This window comes from Agelaius tricolor, unplaced genomic scaffold (genome assembly GCF_023055355.1).
Source record: "Agelaius tricolor isolate 1412-34295 unplaced genomic scaffold, bAgeTri1.0.p SCAF_58, whole genome shotgun sequence".
Taxonomy (NCBI): domain Eukaryota; kingdom Metazoa; phylum Chordata; class Aves; order Passeriformes; family Icteridae; genus Agelaius; species Agelaius tricolor.
In genome coordinates this window covers 609,535-627,701 of record NW_027269318.1, presented here as the reverse complement: position 1 = coordinate 627,701, position 18,167 = coordinate 609,535, and the positions used below count along the sequence as shown (strand labels likewise).

Below are 18,167 nucleotides of genomic sequence, written 5' to 3'. Positions count from 1 at the left end.
AATTCTCCTTGGGATCAGCAGGGATTCTCTGCCTGCAGGAGCTTGGATTCGATCCCAGAATTCCCAAATTTTTCCCTGATTTTTGCTCTGTTCCCTCCCCAGTCGTGCTATGAACACATCCAGAAGATCCGGCTCCATCCAAAGGAAAACTCCCACAGCTCCTGATCCATGGGGAAAATCTGAATTTCCCTGAATTTTCCGGACCAAACCCCACTGGAAAAAGCGGGAATTTTTATCCCTGGCTGCCTTCAAAGGGAAGAATTCCTCCCCAGCCGAGGTTTTCCTGATCCCAAAAACACTGGAAGGGCTGGAATTTCCATCTCCAAGGTTTTTTGGGTTTTTTTTTGAGTTTTATCCCCTTTTCCTGCAAATAATTCCCGGGAAAAATCTCCTTTCCCTGCTCAGGATGGGGTTTGTCTTTTTGCACTGGAGAATTCCCAGAAAAAGAATTTCTTCGGGAAAACCCAATTTTTAATGGGATTTCTTGGACTGGGAAGGGGAGCTCATCCCAAAACTCCTAAAAATTTCTGGAATGAGAGGAGATTTTTCCTGCCACTCCTTTTCCTACTTTTCCCAACTCAGGACTTTTCCAATTCCATTTGGAAGCTGCTATTCCCAAATTTCCTGCTTTTCCCATGCTCCAAGATTTTTATTTGTCCTTGGGAGACCTCAGGGCTGATCCCATACCTTGGAATTCTGGAGGGCTTGGAAAAAACCACGGATTTCTCCCGGATTTTGGGCAATTCCGGGAAAACAACCAGAAATTCTGGAATAAAAACTCCAATCCCAGCTGGATTTGTGCCCTGCCCACCCCAGAGGTGCTTTGTGCTCTGAGCTGGAATTTCCCTTTGGAAAAAGAATATTTGGGATATTCCCCATGGGTATTTGGGATGCTCTTCCCAGCATCCCAAAATAATTTAAAAATAGCCCTAAAAAATCTTATTTTTGACAGTTTTTATCCCTTTTTTTTGTCATTTTTCCTGGGATTTTTTTTTTCTTATCCAGAAAAATAAAACTCCCCAAGCTTTTTCCAGCTGTTTTTCCCGAGTTTTCCTGATTTCCTAAATTAAGGAAAGTGCTTCTTGATATTTTTTGGAAATGAAGAGTTGGAAATCCAAAGCTTTCTAAAAATGGGATTTTTGTCATTTTTCCCTTGGGATTTCTTCATTTTTCCCAGGAATTTTTTACCTTATCCAGGTGACTCTGGGAAAATAAAATCCCCCAGGTTTTTTCCTCCCATTTTCCCCAAATTTTAGCATTTATTAAAAAACCAGATTAATTACAAGGATTACTGGATTAATGAGAGAATCCCATGGGAAGATTGCCAGGAATTTTCATTTTAATAAAATTATGGGAATTTTGAAGAACTTCCAGGATCCATGTGCTCCTTCTTCCAATCTTCTTTGTTTTCAGGAATTTGGGAATTTTCTAAATGAAGGAAAAGTGGATCCTTGATATTTTTGGGAATGAAGAATTGGAAGTCCAAATAAATGGGATTTTCTTTTTTTTAAAATAAATGGGAGTTTTGTCATTTTTCCCAGGAATTTCTTCATTTTTCCAAGGAATTTTATTGCCTTATCCAGGTGACTCTGGGAAAACAAAACCCTCCAGTTTTTTTCCTCTCATTTTCCCCAGGTTTTATCCTTTAATAAATAACAGATTCATTACTGTATTAACTAATTAAGAATTAATATATTAACGAGAGAATCTCACTGGAAGTTTGCCAGGAATTTTTATTTAAATAAAACTTTGGAATTTTGAAGATTCCAGGCTCTGCGTGCTCCTTATTCCAATCTTCGTCATCTTCAAGAATCCAGGAATTTCCTAAATTGAGGAAAAACGGCTCCTTGATATTTTTGAGAATGAAGGAAAAAGAATGCAAAATTCCTACTGCAAAAGGACATGCAAAGTGCAGGGGGGTAAAAATTCCAAGGAATTCAAGGAAAAACGAGGTGGATTTTCAGTTTGACTTCCTAAAACTTCTGGAAATTCCAAGTTTTTCTTGGCTTTGATTTTGGGAAGGATTCAAGCGAGGCCTGAAGGTTAACAGTGTGCAGCCATTTGTGCTTCCAGGTTTTGGATTTTTCCAAGGAAAAGCAGGAGGGGGAGGTTCCACTGGGAATATTCTGGGTGGGAATTGTGCTGTGGAAGAGTGCAGGAGGTGCTGGATCCACAAAAAAATTCCACAAGGAATTTTTTCCCTGAGTGCCTGCTCAGAATCCTAAAAAATGTGGGATTTTCATTCAGCTGGGATCGTTTTTTTTCCCCAATTCCTCCAAACCACTCAGGACTTTCCTGATCTTTCCTGGAGGGAATTCTGGGGCTTGGGATAGAGCGTGGGATTTTGGGAGCATATTCCCATTCCTGGTTTTTATTGGGATTGAGTCAAAGCAGGTTTTGCTTGGAGTTGAATTAAATTAAATTTAATCCTGAGCGTCTCAGCTTTGGAAATCCCACTTTGGAAGACATGGAATCAACATTCCCAAATCCTGGCTCCAGCTCAGGCTTCCATGGAATTCAGCAGCTGGAATTCCCTAAAAAAAGGGATGGAAAAGCTGAGCTGCACCTGGAAGAGGAGCGGTTTTAACAAAGCTGAGCTTAAGCACGGGGAATTTGCATCATTCCAACACCAGATGATCCACAGGGAATTTTTGCCCTGAGTGATGCTCAGAATCCTAAGGAAGTTTGGGATTTTCCTTTGGCTGGGGTGGTTTTTTCCTTAATTCCTCCAAACCACTCAGAATCTTTGGGAATGTTCTCCCTCCTTCCCAAATGTTCTCCCTCCTTCCCAAATGTTCTCCCTCCTTCCATTCTTCCTCTTCCCACCGGAGTAAAGCTCTTGTCCAAGTCCATTTCCCCCAAACCCTTTGGAAAACACCTTGGAAAAGCGGGAATTCAGAGCAGAGCCGTGTCGATGGCTGACTCCAGGTGATGGCTCCAGCTCAGGCTTCCATGGAATTCAGCAGCTGGAATTCCCTAAAAAAGGGATGGAAAAGCTGAGCTGCACCTGGAAGAGGAGCGGTTTTAACAAAGCTGAGCTTAAGCACAGGGAATTTGCTTCATTCCACTTCCACACTTGATCCATAGGGAATTTTTGCCCTGAGTGATGCTCAGAATCCTAAGGAAGTTTGGGATTTTCCTTTGGCTGGGGTGGTTTTTTCCTTAATTCCTGCAAACCACTCGGAATCTTTGGGGATGTTGTCCCTCCTTCCCAAATGTTCTCCCTCCTTCCCAGATGTTCTCCCTCCTTCCGTTCTTCCTCTTCCCATGGGAGTAAAGCTCTTGTCCAAGTCCATTTCCTCCAAACCCTTTGGAAAAAAGCTGGAAAAGCGGGAATTCAGAGCAGGGCCGTGCCTATGGCTGACTCCAGGTGATGGCTCCAGCTCAGGCTTCCATGGAATTCAGCAGCTGGAATTCCCTAAAAAAAGGGATGGAAAAGCTGAGCTGCACCTGGAAGAGGAGGGGTTTTAACAAAGCCGAGCTTAAGCACAGGGAATTTGCTTCATTCCACTTCCACACTTGATCCATAGGGAATTTTTGCCCTGAGTGATGCTCAGAATCCTAAGGAAGTTTGGGATTTTCCTTTGGCTGGGGTGGTTTTTCCCTAAATTCCTGAAAACCACTTGGAATCTTTGGGGATGTTCTCCCTCCTTCCCAGATGCTCTCCCTCCTTCCATTCTTCCTCTTCCCATGGGAGTAAAGCTCTTGTCCAAGTCCATTTCCCCCAAACCCTTTGGAAAAGACCTTGGAAAAGCGGGAATTCAGAGCAGGGCCGTGTCGATGGCAGACTCCAGGTGCTGGAGCAGCGCCTCCGGGGAAGGGGACAGGGCAGTCAGGTCCAGCTTCCGGAAATCCTCGTTAGCGCTTAACGAGCTCAGCACCTTCACCGTCCTCTTGAGGTCGAAGACGGCGTGCAGCATTCCCAGGGTGGAGATGGCAGCTCTGGAATCGTTCCGGGACGAGGATTCCTCATCCAGGCCCTTCTCCAGGATGGAAATCCGGTTTTCCGCGATGACTTTGAGGAAGTTGTAGAATTCCTTGTAGTCGATGCCCGTGCAGGATTTCATGATCAGCTGAAGGGGGAAATGGAGTGAGAATGGGAATGGCCGCAGGAAAAATCCCTAAAATCGGATTTGGCGAAGTTGGGAATTCTTTGGAATCATAAGTAATTATGTTTAATAATTTTTTTCATTGGAATTGCTTCTGGACCCAAAGACACCGAGTTCTTTTTCCAAGTATTATTTGTGGGAATTTTCCCAAACATTCGTTTTTGGAAGGAAATCAACCCAAGGAGAGGGAATAGCTTCAGCTTCCAGATATAAACTTGGAATTTGGTTCACCCAGAAGATTTTGGAAGGAATCCCACCCATCCTCTTCCTCATGGAATATTGGTTGGATTATGGAGTTTGGTCCTCTGGATTCTTTCCCAGCTCCAGGGATACAGGGGCAGCCACAGCTTCTCGGGGAATTCTATCCCAGCCAGGAATTCCTTCCCAAAATCCCATCTAAATCCCCATTTTCCCAATGGGAAGCCATTCCCAGTCTCCTGTCATTCCATGCTTATCCCAAATCCCTCTCCAGCTTTTCTGGGACCTCTTTAGGCTCTGGAAGGGGCTCTGAGGTCTCTCCCTGGAATTTTCCCTTTTCCAGGTGAACATTCCCAGCTCTGATCCTGAAGTTCTCCATCTTTCCAACCAACATTCCAACCTGGACACAGCCAATAACCAGAAGCAATTCCCAGACCTTCACAGGGAACATTCCCAAACTTTTATGGGGAAGCATTTCCCAACAAAACAAAGCCGTCCCCAACTCCTGCTTCCTGAAAAACCCATGGAAATTCCGCTGCGAGTTACTCCAGGAATCCCGGAATTCCGGCTCCCCGGATGATCCAGGACTGGGCAGTACCTGGCACTGGAGGTGCCAGTCGTCCATGGGATCTTTCCATTGGCTGATCTCCCTCTGGACGGCCGCCAGCTCGTCCTGCAGGAAGCTCCACATGACGGCCACGTTGCACCCGTTGACCCAGTTGTGGTTGATGGAGATGGTGTCCTCCTGAGGGAAAAGTTTGGGATAATCCATGGATAATTAGTGATTAGTCACTAATTAAGTGATTAGGGATGATAATATGGAATGTGCTGCTCCAAAAACCTGATTCCTTCTTTAGAAACCCAAAAAGTCCCTAATTCCCAAAATGCGGCTGCTGACCCAGCTGTGGTTGATGGAAAATTGTCTCTTCATGAAAAGACAAATTTGGGATAATCCATAGATAATTAGTGACTAATTTAGTTATTAGGAATGATAATATGGAATTTGCCGCTCCAAAAATCCTATTCCTGAGCAAACCACAATGTCCCTAATTCCCAAAATGCGGCCGCTGACCCAGCTGTGGTTGATGGAGATGGTGTCTACCTGAGGGAAAAGTTTGGGATAATCCACAGACAATTAGTAATTAGTCACTAATTAAGTTATTAGGGATGATAATATGGAATGTGCTGCTCTAAAAATCCTACTCATGAGCTACCCAAAATGTCCCTAATTCCCAAAATGCAGCCGCTGACCCAGCTGTGACTGATGGAGATGGTGTCTTCCTGAGGGAAAAGTTTGGGATAATCCATGGATAATTAGTGATTAGTCACTAATTAAGTTATTAGGGATGATAATATGGGGTTTGCTGCTTCAAAAACCTGATTCCTTCTTTAGAAACCCACAATGTCCCTAATTCCCAAAATGCGGCTGTGGACCCAGCTGTGGTTGATGGAGATGGTGTCTTCCTGAGGGAAAAATTTTGGATAATCCATAGATAATTAGTAATAAATCACTAATTAAGTGATTAGGGATGATAATATGGAATGTGCTGCTCCAAAAATCCTGAGCAACCCAAAATGTCCCTAATTCCCAAAATGCAGCCATTGACCCGGCTGTGACTGATGGAGATGGTGTCCTCCTGAGGGAAAAGTTTGGGATAATCCATGGATAATTAGTGATTAGTCACTAATTAAGTGATTAGGGATGATAATATGGGGTTTGTCGCTTCAAAAACCTGATTCCTTCTTTAGAAACCCAAAATGTCCCTAATTCCCAAAATGCAGCCGCTGACCCAGTTGTGGTTGATGGAGATGGTGTCTTCCTGAGGCAAAAGTTTGGGATAATCCATAGATAATTAGTAATTAGTCACTAATTAAGTGATTAGGGATGATAATATGGAATGTGCTGCTCCAAAAATCCTGAGCAACCCAAAATGTCCCTAAGGCCCAAAATGCAGCCATTGACCCGGCTGTGACTGAGGGAGATGGTGTCTTCCTGAGGGAAAAGTTTGGGATAATCCATGGATAATTAGTGATTAGTCACTAATTAAGTGATTAGGGGTGATAATATGGGGTTTGCCGCTTCAAAAACCTGATTCCATCTTTAGAAACCCAGAATGTCCCTAATTCCCAAAATGCGGCTGCGGACCCAGCTGTGGTTGATGGAGATGGTGCCTTCCTGAGGGAAAAATGTGGGATAATCCACAGACAATTAGTAATTAGTCACTAATTAAGTGATTAGGGATGATAATATGGAATGTGCTGCTCCAAAAATCCTGAGCAACCCAAAATGTCCCTAATTCCCAAAATGAATCAACTGCTTCCCAACTGCTGCTGACCCAGTTGTGACTGATGGAGATGGTGTCTTCCTGAGGGAAAAATGTGGGATAATCCATAGATAATTAGTGATTAGTCAATAAATTAGTTATTAGGGATGATAATATAGAATTTGCTCTGCTCCAAAAACCTGATTCCTTCTTTAGAAACCCAAAATGTCCCTAATTCCCAAAGTGCAGCCGCTGACCCGGCTGTGATTGATGGAAATTGTCTCTTCATGAAAAGACAAATTTGAGATAATCCATAGATAATTAGTGACTAATTAAGTTATTAGGAATGATATTATGGAAATTGCCGCTCCAAAAATCCTATTCCTGAGCAAAACAGAATGTCCCTAATTCCCAAAATGCAGCCGCTGACCCGGCTGTGATTGATGGAGATGGTGTCTTCCTGAGGGAAAAATTTGGGATAATCAATGGATAATTAGTAATTAGTCACTAATTAAGTTATTAGGGATGATAATATGGAATGTGCTGCTCCAAAAATCCTGAGCAACCCAAAATGTCCTTAATTCCCAAAATGAATCAACTGCTTCCCAACTGCTGCTGACCCAGTTGTGGTTGATGGAGATGGTGTCTTCCTGAGGGAAAAGTTTGGGATAATCCATAGATAATTAGTGATTAGTCAATAAATTAGTTATTAGGGATGATAATATGGAACTTGCTGCTCCAAAAACCTGATTCCTTCTTTAGAAACCCAAAATATCCCTAATTCCCAAAATGCGGCTGCTGACCCAGCTGTGGTTGATGGAAAATTGTCTCTTCATGAAAAGACAAATTTGGGATAATCCATAGATAATTAGTGACTAATTTAGTTATTAGGAATGATAATATGGAATTTGCCGCTCCAAAAATCCTATTCCTGAGCAACCCAAAATGTCCCTAATTCCCAAAATGCGGCCGCTGACCCAGCTGTGGTTGATGGAGATGGTGTCTACCTGAGGGAAAAGTTTGGGATAATCCACAGACAATTAGTAATTAGTCACTAATTAAGTTATTAGGGATGATAATATGGAATGTGCTGCTCTAAAAATCCTACTCATGAGCTACCCAAAATGTCCCTAATTCCCAAAATGTGGCTGCTGACCCAGCTGTGGTTGATGGAGATGGTGTTTTCCTGAGGGAAAAGTTTGGGATAATCCATGGATAATTAGTGATTAGTCACAAATTAAGTGATTAGGGATGATAATATGGAATGTGCTGCTCCAAAAACCTGATTCCTTCTTTAGAAACCCAGAATGTCCCTAATTCCCAAAATGCGGCCGCTGACCCAGCTGTGGTTGATGGAAATGGTGTCTTCCTGAGGGAAAAGTTTTGGATAATCCATAGATAATTAGTAATTAGTCACTAATTAAGTGATTAGGGATGATAATATGGAATGTGCTGCTGCAAAAATCCTGAGCAACCCAAAATGTCCCTAACGCCCAAAATGCAGCCATTGACCCGGCTGTGACTGAGGGAGATGGTGTCTTCCTGAGGGAAAAGTTTGGGATAATCCATGGATAATTAGTGATTAGTCACTAATTAAGTTATTAGGGATGATAATATGGGGTTTGCCGCTTCAAAAACCTGATTCCTTCTTTAGAAACCCAGAATGTCCCTAATTCCCAAAATGCGGCTGCGGACCCAGTTGTGGTTGATGGAGATGGTGTCTTCCTGAGGGAAAAATGTGGGATAATCCACAGACAATTAGTAATTAGTCACTAATTAAGTGATTAGGGATGATAATATGGAATGTGCTGCTCCAAAAATCCTGAGCAACCCAAAATGTCCTTAATTCCCAAAATGAATCAACTGCTTCCCAACTGCTGCTGACCCAGTTGTGGTTGATGGAGATGGTGTCTTCCTGAAGGAAAAATTTTGGATAATCCATAGATAATTAGTAACAAATCACTAATTAAGTGATTAGGGATGATAATATGGAATGTGCTGCTCCAAAAATCCTGAGCAACCCAAAATGTCCCTAACGCCCAAAATGCAGCCATTGACCCGGCTGTGACTGATGGAGATGGTGTCTTCCTGAGGGAAAAGTTTGGGATAATCCATGGATAATTAGTGATTAGTCACTGATTAAGTGATTAGGGATGATAATATGGGGTTTGCCACTCCAAAAACCTGATTCCTTCTTTAGAAACCCACAATGTCCCTAATTCCCAAAATGCAGCCGCTGACCCGGCTGTGATTGATGGAGATGGTGTCTTCCTGAGGGAAAAATTTTGGATAATCCATAGATAATTAGTAATAAATCACTAATTAAGTGATTAGGGATGATAATATGGAATGTGCTGCTGCAAAAATCCTGAGCAACCCAAAATGTCCCTAACGCCCAAAATGCAGCCATTGACCCGGCTGTGACTGATGGAGATGGTGTCTTCCTGAGGGAAAAGTTTGGGATAATCCATGGATAATTAGTGATTAGTCACTAATTAAGTGATTAGGGGTGATAATATGGGGTTTGCCGCTTCAAAAACCTGATTCCTTCTTTAGAAACCCAAAATGTCCCTAATTCCCAAAGTGCACCCACTGACCCAGCTGTGATTGATGGAAATTGTCTCTTCATGAAAGACAAATTTGGGATAATCCATAGATAATTAGGGACTAATTAAGTTAATAGGAATGATATTATGGAATTTGCCACACCAAAAATCTGATTCCTGAGCAAACCAGAATGTCCCTAATTCCCAAAATGTGGCTGCTGACCCAGCTGTGGTTGATGGAGATGGTGTTTTCCTGAGGGAAAAATTTGGGATAATCCATAGATATTTAGTAATTAGTCACTAATTAAGTGATTAGGGATGATAATATGGAATGTGCTGCTCCAAAAATCCTGAGCAACCCAAAATGTCCCTAACGCCCAAAATGCAGCCATTGACCCGGCTGTGACTGAGGGAGATGGTGTCTTCCTGAGGGAAAAGTTTGGGATAATCCATGGATAATTAGTGATTAGTCACTAATTAAGTGATTAGGGGTGATAATATGGGGTTTGCCGCTTCAAAAACCTGATTCCATCTTTAGAAACCCAAAATGTCCCTAATTCCCAAAGTGCAGTCGCTGACCTGGCTGTGATTGATGGAGATGGTGTCTTCCTGAGGGAAAAGTTTGGGATAATCAACGGATAATTAGTAATTAGTCACTAATTAAGTGATTAGGGATGATAATATGGAATTTGCCACTCCAAAAATGCTATTCCTGAGCAAACCAGAATGTCCCTAATTCCCAAAATGCAGCCGCTGACCCAGCTGTGATTGATGGAGATGGTGTCTACCTGAGGGAAAAATTTTGGATAATCCACAGACAATTAGTAATTAGTTACTAATTAAGTGATTAGGGATGATAATATGGAATGTGCTGCTCCAAAATCCTACTCATGAGCGACCCAAAATGTCCCTAATTCCCAAAATGCAGCCGCTGTGGTTGATGGAAATGGTGTCTTCCTGAGGGAAAAATTTTGGATAATCCATAGATAATTAGTAATTAGCAACTAATTAAGTTATTAGGGATGATAATATGGAATGTGCCACTCCAAAAATCCCATCCTAAGGGATCTCAAGGATCATCCCATTCCATGGGCAAGGGCACTTCCCACTATCCATGGTGCATGGTGCTCCAAGCTGGAATCCCTCCTTCCTGGGAAGGATTTCCAACCTTTCCTCTTCCTTTATCCCATGATCCTCTTCCTCCTCACCCCAGTTCTGTGCCACGGAATTCCTGGAATGGTTTGGGTGGGAAAGGACCTTAGGGATCATCCCATTCCCACTATTCCCGGGGTGCTCCAAGCTGGAATCCCTCCCTCCTTCCTGGGAAGGATTTTCATCCTTCCCTCTTAGTTTTCCCTGGGATCTTCCTCCTCACCCCAATTCCATGCCATGGAATTCCTGGAATGGTTTGGATGGGAAAGGACCTTAGGGATCATCCCATTCCCACTCTTACAGGGTGCTCCAAGCCTCATCCAAGCTATCCTTGGACGCTTCCAGGGATGGAGCTTCTCTGGGAGAACCATTCCAAACCATTCCTTCCCAACATCACCCAGGAGAACAGATCAACCTTTTCCCCTGGAAGTCCCAATTTCCACCCATCCCAACAAAACCTTTGGGATCCCATTTCCCGATCCAAGAGCAATTCCCAGCGGGATCCATGCCCTCACCAGGTTATGAACCTGGTGGTGCCACCCGCTGGGGATGAAGACGATCTCTCCGGCTTCCTGGAGAATTTCCAGAGGGGGCTGGCTCTGGCTGTAGCGCGGATAAATCCTCTTATCCCGAAGATCCGGAGCCGTCACGTCGAAGGGGAGATTCCCGTGGCGATCCTTGAGGAATTCCTCCTGTCCTGCGGGATACAGGAGCCATTTCTTCCTGCCACAGACGTTGGCTGACCAGCTGTAGGAGCGGAAGATGTCGGCGTGGAACGGCGTCCTGGGAAAAATCAGGGATGGGCGGCAATCAATCCCGGAAAAATTCCAACAGGGATCCGAGTCGCCAAGAAGCTGAGGTGCTGATCCCAAAATCCCTTATGGAATTTCGGTTGGATTATGGACTTTGGCTAAGTCAAAAGGCCAATATATGGATACTGATCCCAAAATTCCCCCTATGGAATTTCAGTTGGATTATGGGGTTTTGGTTATTAAAAGGCCATTATGTGGATACCGATCCTGAAATTCCTCATGGAATTTTGGTTGGATTATGAGTTTTTGTTATTAAAAAGCCACTGTATCCATACTGATCCCAAAATTCTTCATGGAATTTCAGTTGATTATGGAGTTTTGGCTATTAAAAGGCCACTGTATCCATACTGATCCCAAAATTCCTCATGGAATTTTGGTTGGATGATGGAGTTTTGGATATTAAAAAGCCACCATATCCATCCCAATTCCAGAATTCCTCATGGAATTTTGGTTGGATTATGGAGTTTTGACTATTAAAAGGCCACTGTATCCATACAGATCCCAAAATTCCTCATGGAATTTCATTTTGATTATGAAGTTTTGGTTATTAAAAAATCACTGTATCCATCCTGATCCCAAAATTCCTCATGGAACTTTGGTTGGATGATGGAGTTTTGGCTATTAAAAAGCCACTGTATCCATACCAATCCCAAAACTACTCATGGAATTTTGGTTGGATGATGGAGTTTTGGCTATTAAAAGGCCATTTTATATAGATACTGATCCCAAAATTCCTGATGGAATTCTGGCTGGATAATGGAATGTTTTACATCCTCTGCGCTTCTCCTCCTTAATTTACCCCAGAAATCCCTTTAAGGGCAGGAAGTTCTGATAAAAACACCCCAAAATGCAGCTTTACAACCAACACCGGGCTGGAATTTTCACCTGGAATTTTCCCCTGGAAAACACTGGAGTTATCCCTGCACATCCCAAGTGGCTGATCCCAAGGGAATTTCTCCCCTAATCTCCCAGATCCCCTTTTTTTTTTTTTTTTTTTTTGGTGGGCCCAGTTTGGGGTTTTCCTTTTCCCCTCCCATCCAGAGCCAGCTGGGACACCAGGAGACCTGCCTGGTTATCCTGATGGATAATGGGATAATTTCCTGGGATATTCAGCTGGAAAAGGAGTTTTTTTGGGATGAGAGCCTTACCAGGATCCCTTGGGTCCCATGTAGACGAACCTAAAATCATCCACGGCCACGGCATCCCAATATTCGTTGAGCCAATCCGAGGAAAAATACACGGGAGTGGTGTAAACATCCTGCTCTGGAAAAGCTCTGGAAAACAAAACCAACTTGGAAAAGCAGCTCAGGAAAACAGGATGCCCCAAATGCAGTGGGAAGAGCAAGGCGGATCCTTTAGGATGGAATTCCAGGGGTTTGGGGTGGAAGGGAGTTGAAGGAGCAGCTTATCCCAAATTTTCACTGTCCCAGATTGTTCCATGCTGGTCTTGGGCATTTCCAGGGATTCAGCGGCAGCCACGGCTTCTCTGGGAATTCCATCCCAGCCCCTCCCCATTCCCACAGGGAAAATTCCTTCCCAAGGTTCTTTTCCAGAGCTGGGGGAAGGTAACTTGAAGGAGTGGGAATGCTCCCAGAAAAGCCAATGGATACTAAAGGATCCTAAATCCAACATGGCCATGGAATAATCCCAACTCAAATCCCACTCCAGGTCTGATGGCAGGAGATGTTCCAGTGCCCTTTTCCATAGGGAGAAAACATGGAATGGTTTGGCTGGGAAGGGACCTTAAGGATCATCCCATTCCATGGCCAAGGACAATTCCCACTGTTCCAGGCAGCTCCAGCCCGGCCTTGGGCACTGCCAGGGATCCAGGGGCAGCCACAGCCGCTCTGGGAATTCCATCCCCACCCTCCCAGCCAGGAATTCCTGCCCAAACTGAGTTGAAAAGGATCTTGAGCTTGGAATAAAAGCTGGGAATCAGGCTGAGGGAATAGGGGGGATTTTAGGAATTCAGAGCTCTATTTGGAGCTGGGGGCCAAGACTTTGGAATCCCTCAGGGAATGCTGGAATATTTTCCACAACTGAAAATCATGGAATCATGGAATTTTTAGGGTTGGATGGGATCCTAAAGAACATCCAGTTCCAACTTCATGCCAGGGACACTTCCCACCATCCCAGGCTGCTCCAAGCTGGCTTTGGGCACTTCCAGGGATGGAGCAGCTTCTCAGAAAAATCCATCCCAACCAGGAATTCCTTCCCAAATTAAGTGGGAAGCCGCCATTCCCTGGCTCCTGTCATTCCATGCTCATCCCAAATCCCTCTCCAGCTTTCCTGGAGCCCCTTTAGGCTCTGAGGATTCCATGGACCCTTCCCTTCTCCAGAGGGACATTCCCAGTGCGGGAGTGTTGGGAATGAGCCCTGACCTGCTCAGGTGCCAGTCCTTGAGGTAGAGGCAGCCCCGGGGGGAGCGGTAGCCGTTCCTGATGTATTCCCGCCAATATTCCACGTATTCCTTGAAGGGCAGCTGCTCCTTGGGGTTGGAATTGTATTCCTTGACATCGCAGTTGGCAACGGGCACCACGGCTTCTCCTGGAATTACAAATCCCTCAGGAATTCTCCAGAGGAACGAGGAGGATTCATCAAATCATCTCCACCTCAAGCTCAGCCCCGCAGAGTTCCAGGCTTTAAATATTCCAAAGGAAGCACCCCAATCATGGAGCCATCATTCCAGGGAAACACCACCCAGGAATTACAAATCCCTTGGGAATGAGGAGGACCCATCAAATCACCTCCCTGAAGTTCATCCCTGCGGAATTCCGGGCTTTAAATATTCCAGAGGAACCATCCCAATCCCAGAACCATCATAACAGGGGAACACCATCCAGGAATTACAAATCCCTTGGGAATGAGGAGGACCCATCAAATCACCTCCCTGAAGTTCATCCCTGTGGAATTCTGGCCTTCAAATATTCCAGAGGAACCATCCCAGAACCATCACTCCAAGCTAACAAAATCCAGGAATTACAAATCCCTTAGGAATTTTCCTCAGGAATGAGGAGGATCCATCAAATCACCTCCCTCAATTTCATCCCCTACGGAATTCTGGGCTTCAAGTATTACAATGGAACCATCCCAATATTCCAGAACCATCATTCCAGGGAAAAATGATCCAGAAATTACAAATCCCTTGGGAATGAGAAGAACCCATCAAATCACCTCCCTAAAGTTCATCCCTGCGGAATTCTGGGCTTCAAATATTCCAAAGGAACCATCCCAATCCCAGAACCATCCTTCAAAGGGAACACAATCCAGGAATTACAAATCCCTCAGGAATTTTCCTCGGGAATGAGGAGGACCCATCAAATCATCTCCAACTCAATCTCATCCCTGCGGAATTCCAGGCTTCAAATATTCCAAAGGACCCATCCCAATGTTCCAGAACCATCATAACAGGGGAACAGGATCCAAGAATTACAAATCCCTTGGGAATGAGGAGGACCCATCAAATCACTTCTCTCAAACTCATTCCTGCAGAATTCTGGCCTTTAAATATTCCAGAGGAACCATCCCAATCCCAGAACCATCCTTCAAAGGGAACACAATCCAGGAATTACAAATCCCCCAGGAATTTTCCTCGGGAATGAGGAGGATCCATCAAATCATCTCCAACTCAATCTCATCCCTGCGGAATTCCAGGCTTCAAATATTCCAGAGGAACCATCCCAATCCCAGAACCATCATTCCAGGGGAACACCATCCAGGAATTACAAATCCCCTGGGAATGAGGAGGACCCATCAAATCACCTCCCTAAAGTTCATCCATGTGGAATTCCAGGCTTTAAATATTCCAAAGGAACCATCCCAATCCCAGAACCATCCTTCAAAGGGAACACAATCCAGGAATTACAAATCCCCCAGGAATTTTCGTTGGGAATGAGGAAGATTCATCAAATCACCTCCCTCAAGCTCATCCCCACGGAATTCCGGGCTTCAAATATTCCAAAGGAACCATCCCAATATTCCAGGGAAACACCATCCAAATCCAGAGCTGTTTATTTTAAGTGACCTGGATTTTCCTGCTGTTTATTCCATGTGCCCCAAATTTTCCTGGCTTTTCTTTGCTGTGACCTGAATTTTCCAGCTTTTTATTTTAAAGGGAATTTTCCCCTTAAATCCATTAAGAGGGGGGTATTGATTAGGACTGAATCCTTTAGGATTTGGAATAATTAAATGATCCAAGATTTTGAATTTATTTGAATAATTAATTATAAAGAAAACGGGGGAATAAATTTCAGCTTGGAATCTGCAAACCAGACCGTGAAGAAATGGGAAAAATCCATGGATTAATTTTGGACAAAAGCTTGGAATTTGGGGTTTTTTAGTGCTTTTATCCCTAAAATTCAATCCTAAAAAGCTGAATCCTTTAGGATTTGGAAAAAAATCCCAGGATTTACCAAACTTCTGCAGGAGATGCTCAGAGTTGGGTTTCCCATGGAAAAAAAATCCATGGATTAATTTAGGATGAAAACTTGGAATTTAGGGTTTTTAAAATGCTTTTATCCCTAAAATTCAATCCTATAAAGCTGAATCCTTTAGGATTTGGAATAATTAAATTCTCCAATATTTAAAATTTATTTCAATATAAATAAAAAATAAAATTTGGGCGTGAATAAATGGAAAAAAAAACCAACCCTGTATTAGTTTAGGAAAATCATGGAATTTTGGTTTTTTTAGTGCTTTTATCACTAAAATGCAGTCCTAAAATACTGAATTCTTTAGGATTTGGAAAAAATCCCAGGACTTACCAAACTTCTGCAGGAGATGCTCAAAGTTGGGTTTCCCATCCCACGTCACCCAGTTTTTCCTGCTGCCCCAATCCTCGGTGAACTTGGCCGAGAAAATGCAGGGATGGTTGGGAATGAGATAATCCCGGAAAAAATCGGAATAAGTGAAGGAATCGGCTTTGTCAATAAAATCCACGTGGCCCCCGGGGAGAGCACCCGGAGAAGAATTCCCAAAATCCCGGAAAAAAGCGGTGGAACAGGCAAAGGTTGCTCTGTCCATGCAGGCTGGAAAAAATTCCTGGCTGAGCCAAGGAATTTGGAAAAAGAATCCCAAAAAAAATCCCTGCTAAAAATGGGATTTGAGGCTTTAAAAGTGTGGAAGATCATGGGGAGATTGAGGGGGAATGAGTGTTGGGATAATTTGGATTTTCCATGGTTTTTGGGATAGCTGGGAAATGGATGTTTTTTATGGATGTTTTTTCCTCTTGTCAGAGCTGGTTCCGTCCTAAAAAAGCAGGAAAAGAAAATTTCAGTGGGATATTCCCAAGGAATTAATGAATTGAAGGGGTGGAGGGAAAGAAATTCCTGAAATGTTTGGGAATGCTCTGGGATCATCCCTTTGTTCCCAGATCTGGCACCTCCCACTTACTACAGAGCTTTTCCCACGGATTTGGAGCAATTGCAGAATAAAAATAGGGGAGAAAATGGAAAAGAAACCAAAAAAAGAGGGAAGGGGAAGGCTGAGCACAGAGAGAATAAAGCAAAGAGGCTGCAGGGATGGGATTTGGGAAACACTGAGGGAAAAGGGGATTTAGGGATCTCCAGGAGGGAATTCCCATCTCACAGAGCTCCAATGACATATTGGGATTGAGGAACCTCCATGAAGGAATTTTCCCTTATGGAGCTCCAAGAGAGTGTCGGAATTATGGGACATCCATGAGGGAATTCCTCCCTCAGAGATCTCCAAGGGAACACAGGGATTAAGGGAAATCCATGAGAGAATGTTCCCTCACAGAGCTCCAAGGAAATATCAGGATTAAGGGACACACATGAGGGAATTCCTCTCTCACAGAGTGCCAAGGGAATATTGAAATTAAGGAACATCCATGAAGGAATTCTTCCCTCAGAGATCTCCATGGGAACACCAGGATGAAGGAACATCCATGAGGGGATTTCTCCCTCTGAGATCTCCAAGGGAATATAGGAATTAAGGGATATCCATGAGGGAATTCCTCCCTCACAGAGCTCCAAGGAAATACTGGGATATCACAGTGGGAATAAAGGATTTCCATGTGGGAATTCCTCCCTCAGAAATCTCCAAGGGAACACTGGGATTAAGGGAAATCCATGAGAGAATTTTCCTTCACAGAGTTCCAAGAGAATATTGGAATGAATGGAAATCCATGAGGGAATTCCTCCCTCACAGAGCTCCAAGGGAGCACTGGGATATGGCAGTGGGATAAAATGATTTCCATGAGGGAATTCTCCCCTCATGGAGCTCCAAGGGAATATTGAAATTAAGGAACCTCCATGAGGAAATTTTCCCTGAGAGATCTCCAAGGGAATATCGGATTTACGGGATACCTATGAGGTCCAGGAAACACTGGGATATCACAGTGGGAATAAAGAATTTCCATGTGGGAATTCCTCCCTCAGAGATCTCCAAGGGATATGGCAGTGGGATGAAAGGATTTCCATGAGGGAATTCCTCTCTCACAGAGCGACAAAGGAATATCAGAATTAAAGAACATCCATGAGGGAATTCCCTCCTCAGAGATCTCCAAGAGAATATAGGAATTAAGGGAAATGCATGAGGGAATTCCTCCCTCATGGAGCTCCAAGGAAGCACTGGGATATCACAGGGGGAATAAAGAATTTCCATGTGGGAATTCCTCCCTCAGAGATCTCCAAGGGAACACCAGGATTAAAGGGACATCCATGAGGGAATTCCCTCCTCAGAGATCTCCATGGGAACACCGGGATTAGGGAACCTCCATGAGGGAATTCCCTTCTCAGAGATCTCCATGGGAACACCGGGATGAGGGAACCTCCATGAGGGGATTCCCCCCACGGCCATCCCCAGTGTTGGGGGGAGGACCCGGACACCACAGGGCGTCGCACACGCCATCCCCGCCCCGCCCTCCCGTCCCACCCGCACCGTAGCTGCCCGCAGGAACCGCGAGCACCCCGAGGGAGCCACACTCACCTCCGCTCCCCTTAGGGCAGCCCCGCGGCGCGAATGGCGGCGTCGGCAGCGACAATGAATGGCTATGGCGGGTGCCGCCGGAACCTCTGCGTCGGGCGGGTGGGGGCCGGGGGGGAGGTGAAAAGCGGAGCGCAGCGG

General features: G+C 44.3%; 2 protein-coding genes across 3 annotated transcripts in view; one reads left to right on the top strand and one right to left on the bottom strand.

Moving 5' to 3' along the window:
• The window catches only part of ALS2CL (ALS2 C-terminal like), a 115,571-nt gene extending 113,804 nt beyond the window's left edge, over window positions 1–1,767 (top strand). Inside the window, exon 26 of the mRNA XM_071456374.1 lies at window positions 103–1,767. Within this exon, the coding sequence (XP_071312475.1) occupies window positions 103–165 (63 nt within the window). The 3' untranslated portion in view covers window positions 166–1,767. The remainder of the gene's footprint in view (window positions 1–102) is intronic.
• JMJD4 (jumonji domain containing 4) lies at window positions 1,714–18,166 on the bottom strand. 2 transcript variants are annotated; one of them, XM_071456378.1, is made up of 8 exons: window positions 18,030–18,166; window positions 15,845–16,328; window positions 13,463–13,628; window positions 12,230–12,355; window positions 10,785–11,052; window positions 4,906–5,052; window positions 3,745–4,073; window positions 1,714–3,418 (listed from the first exon to the last, which is right to left on the bottom strand). In XM_071456378.1, the coding sequence occupies exons 2-7, from the start codon at window positions 16,101–16,103 to the stop codon at window positions 3,762–3,764; spliced, it is 1,278 nt and encodes a 425-aa protein (XP_071312479.1). In that variant the 5' UTR covers window positions 16,104–16,328; window positions 18,030–18,166; the 3' UTR covers window positions 1,714–3,418; window positions 3,745–3,761. The 2 variants fall into 2 exon arrangements, with proteins under 2 accessions (XP_071312479.1, XP_071312478.1); XM_071456377.1 differs by having other exon boundaries at window positions 1,714–4,073.
• Between the last annotated feature and the right edge of the window lies 1 nt (window position 18,167).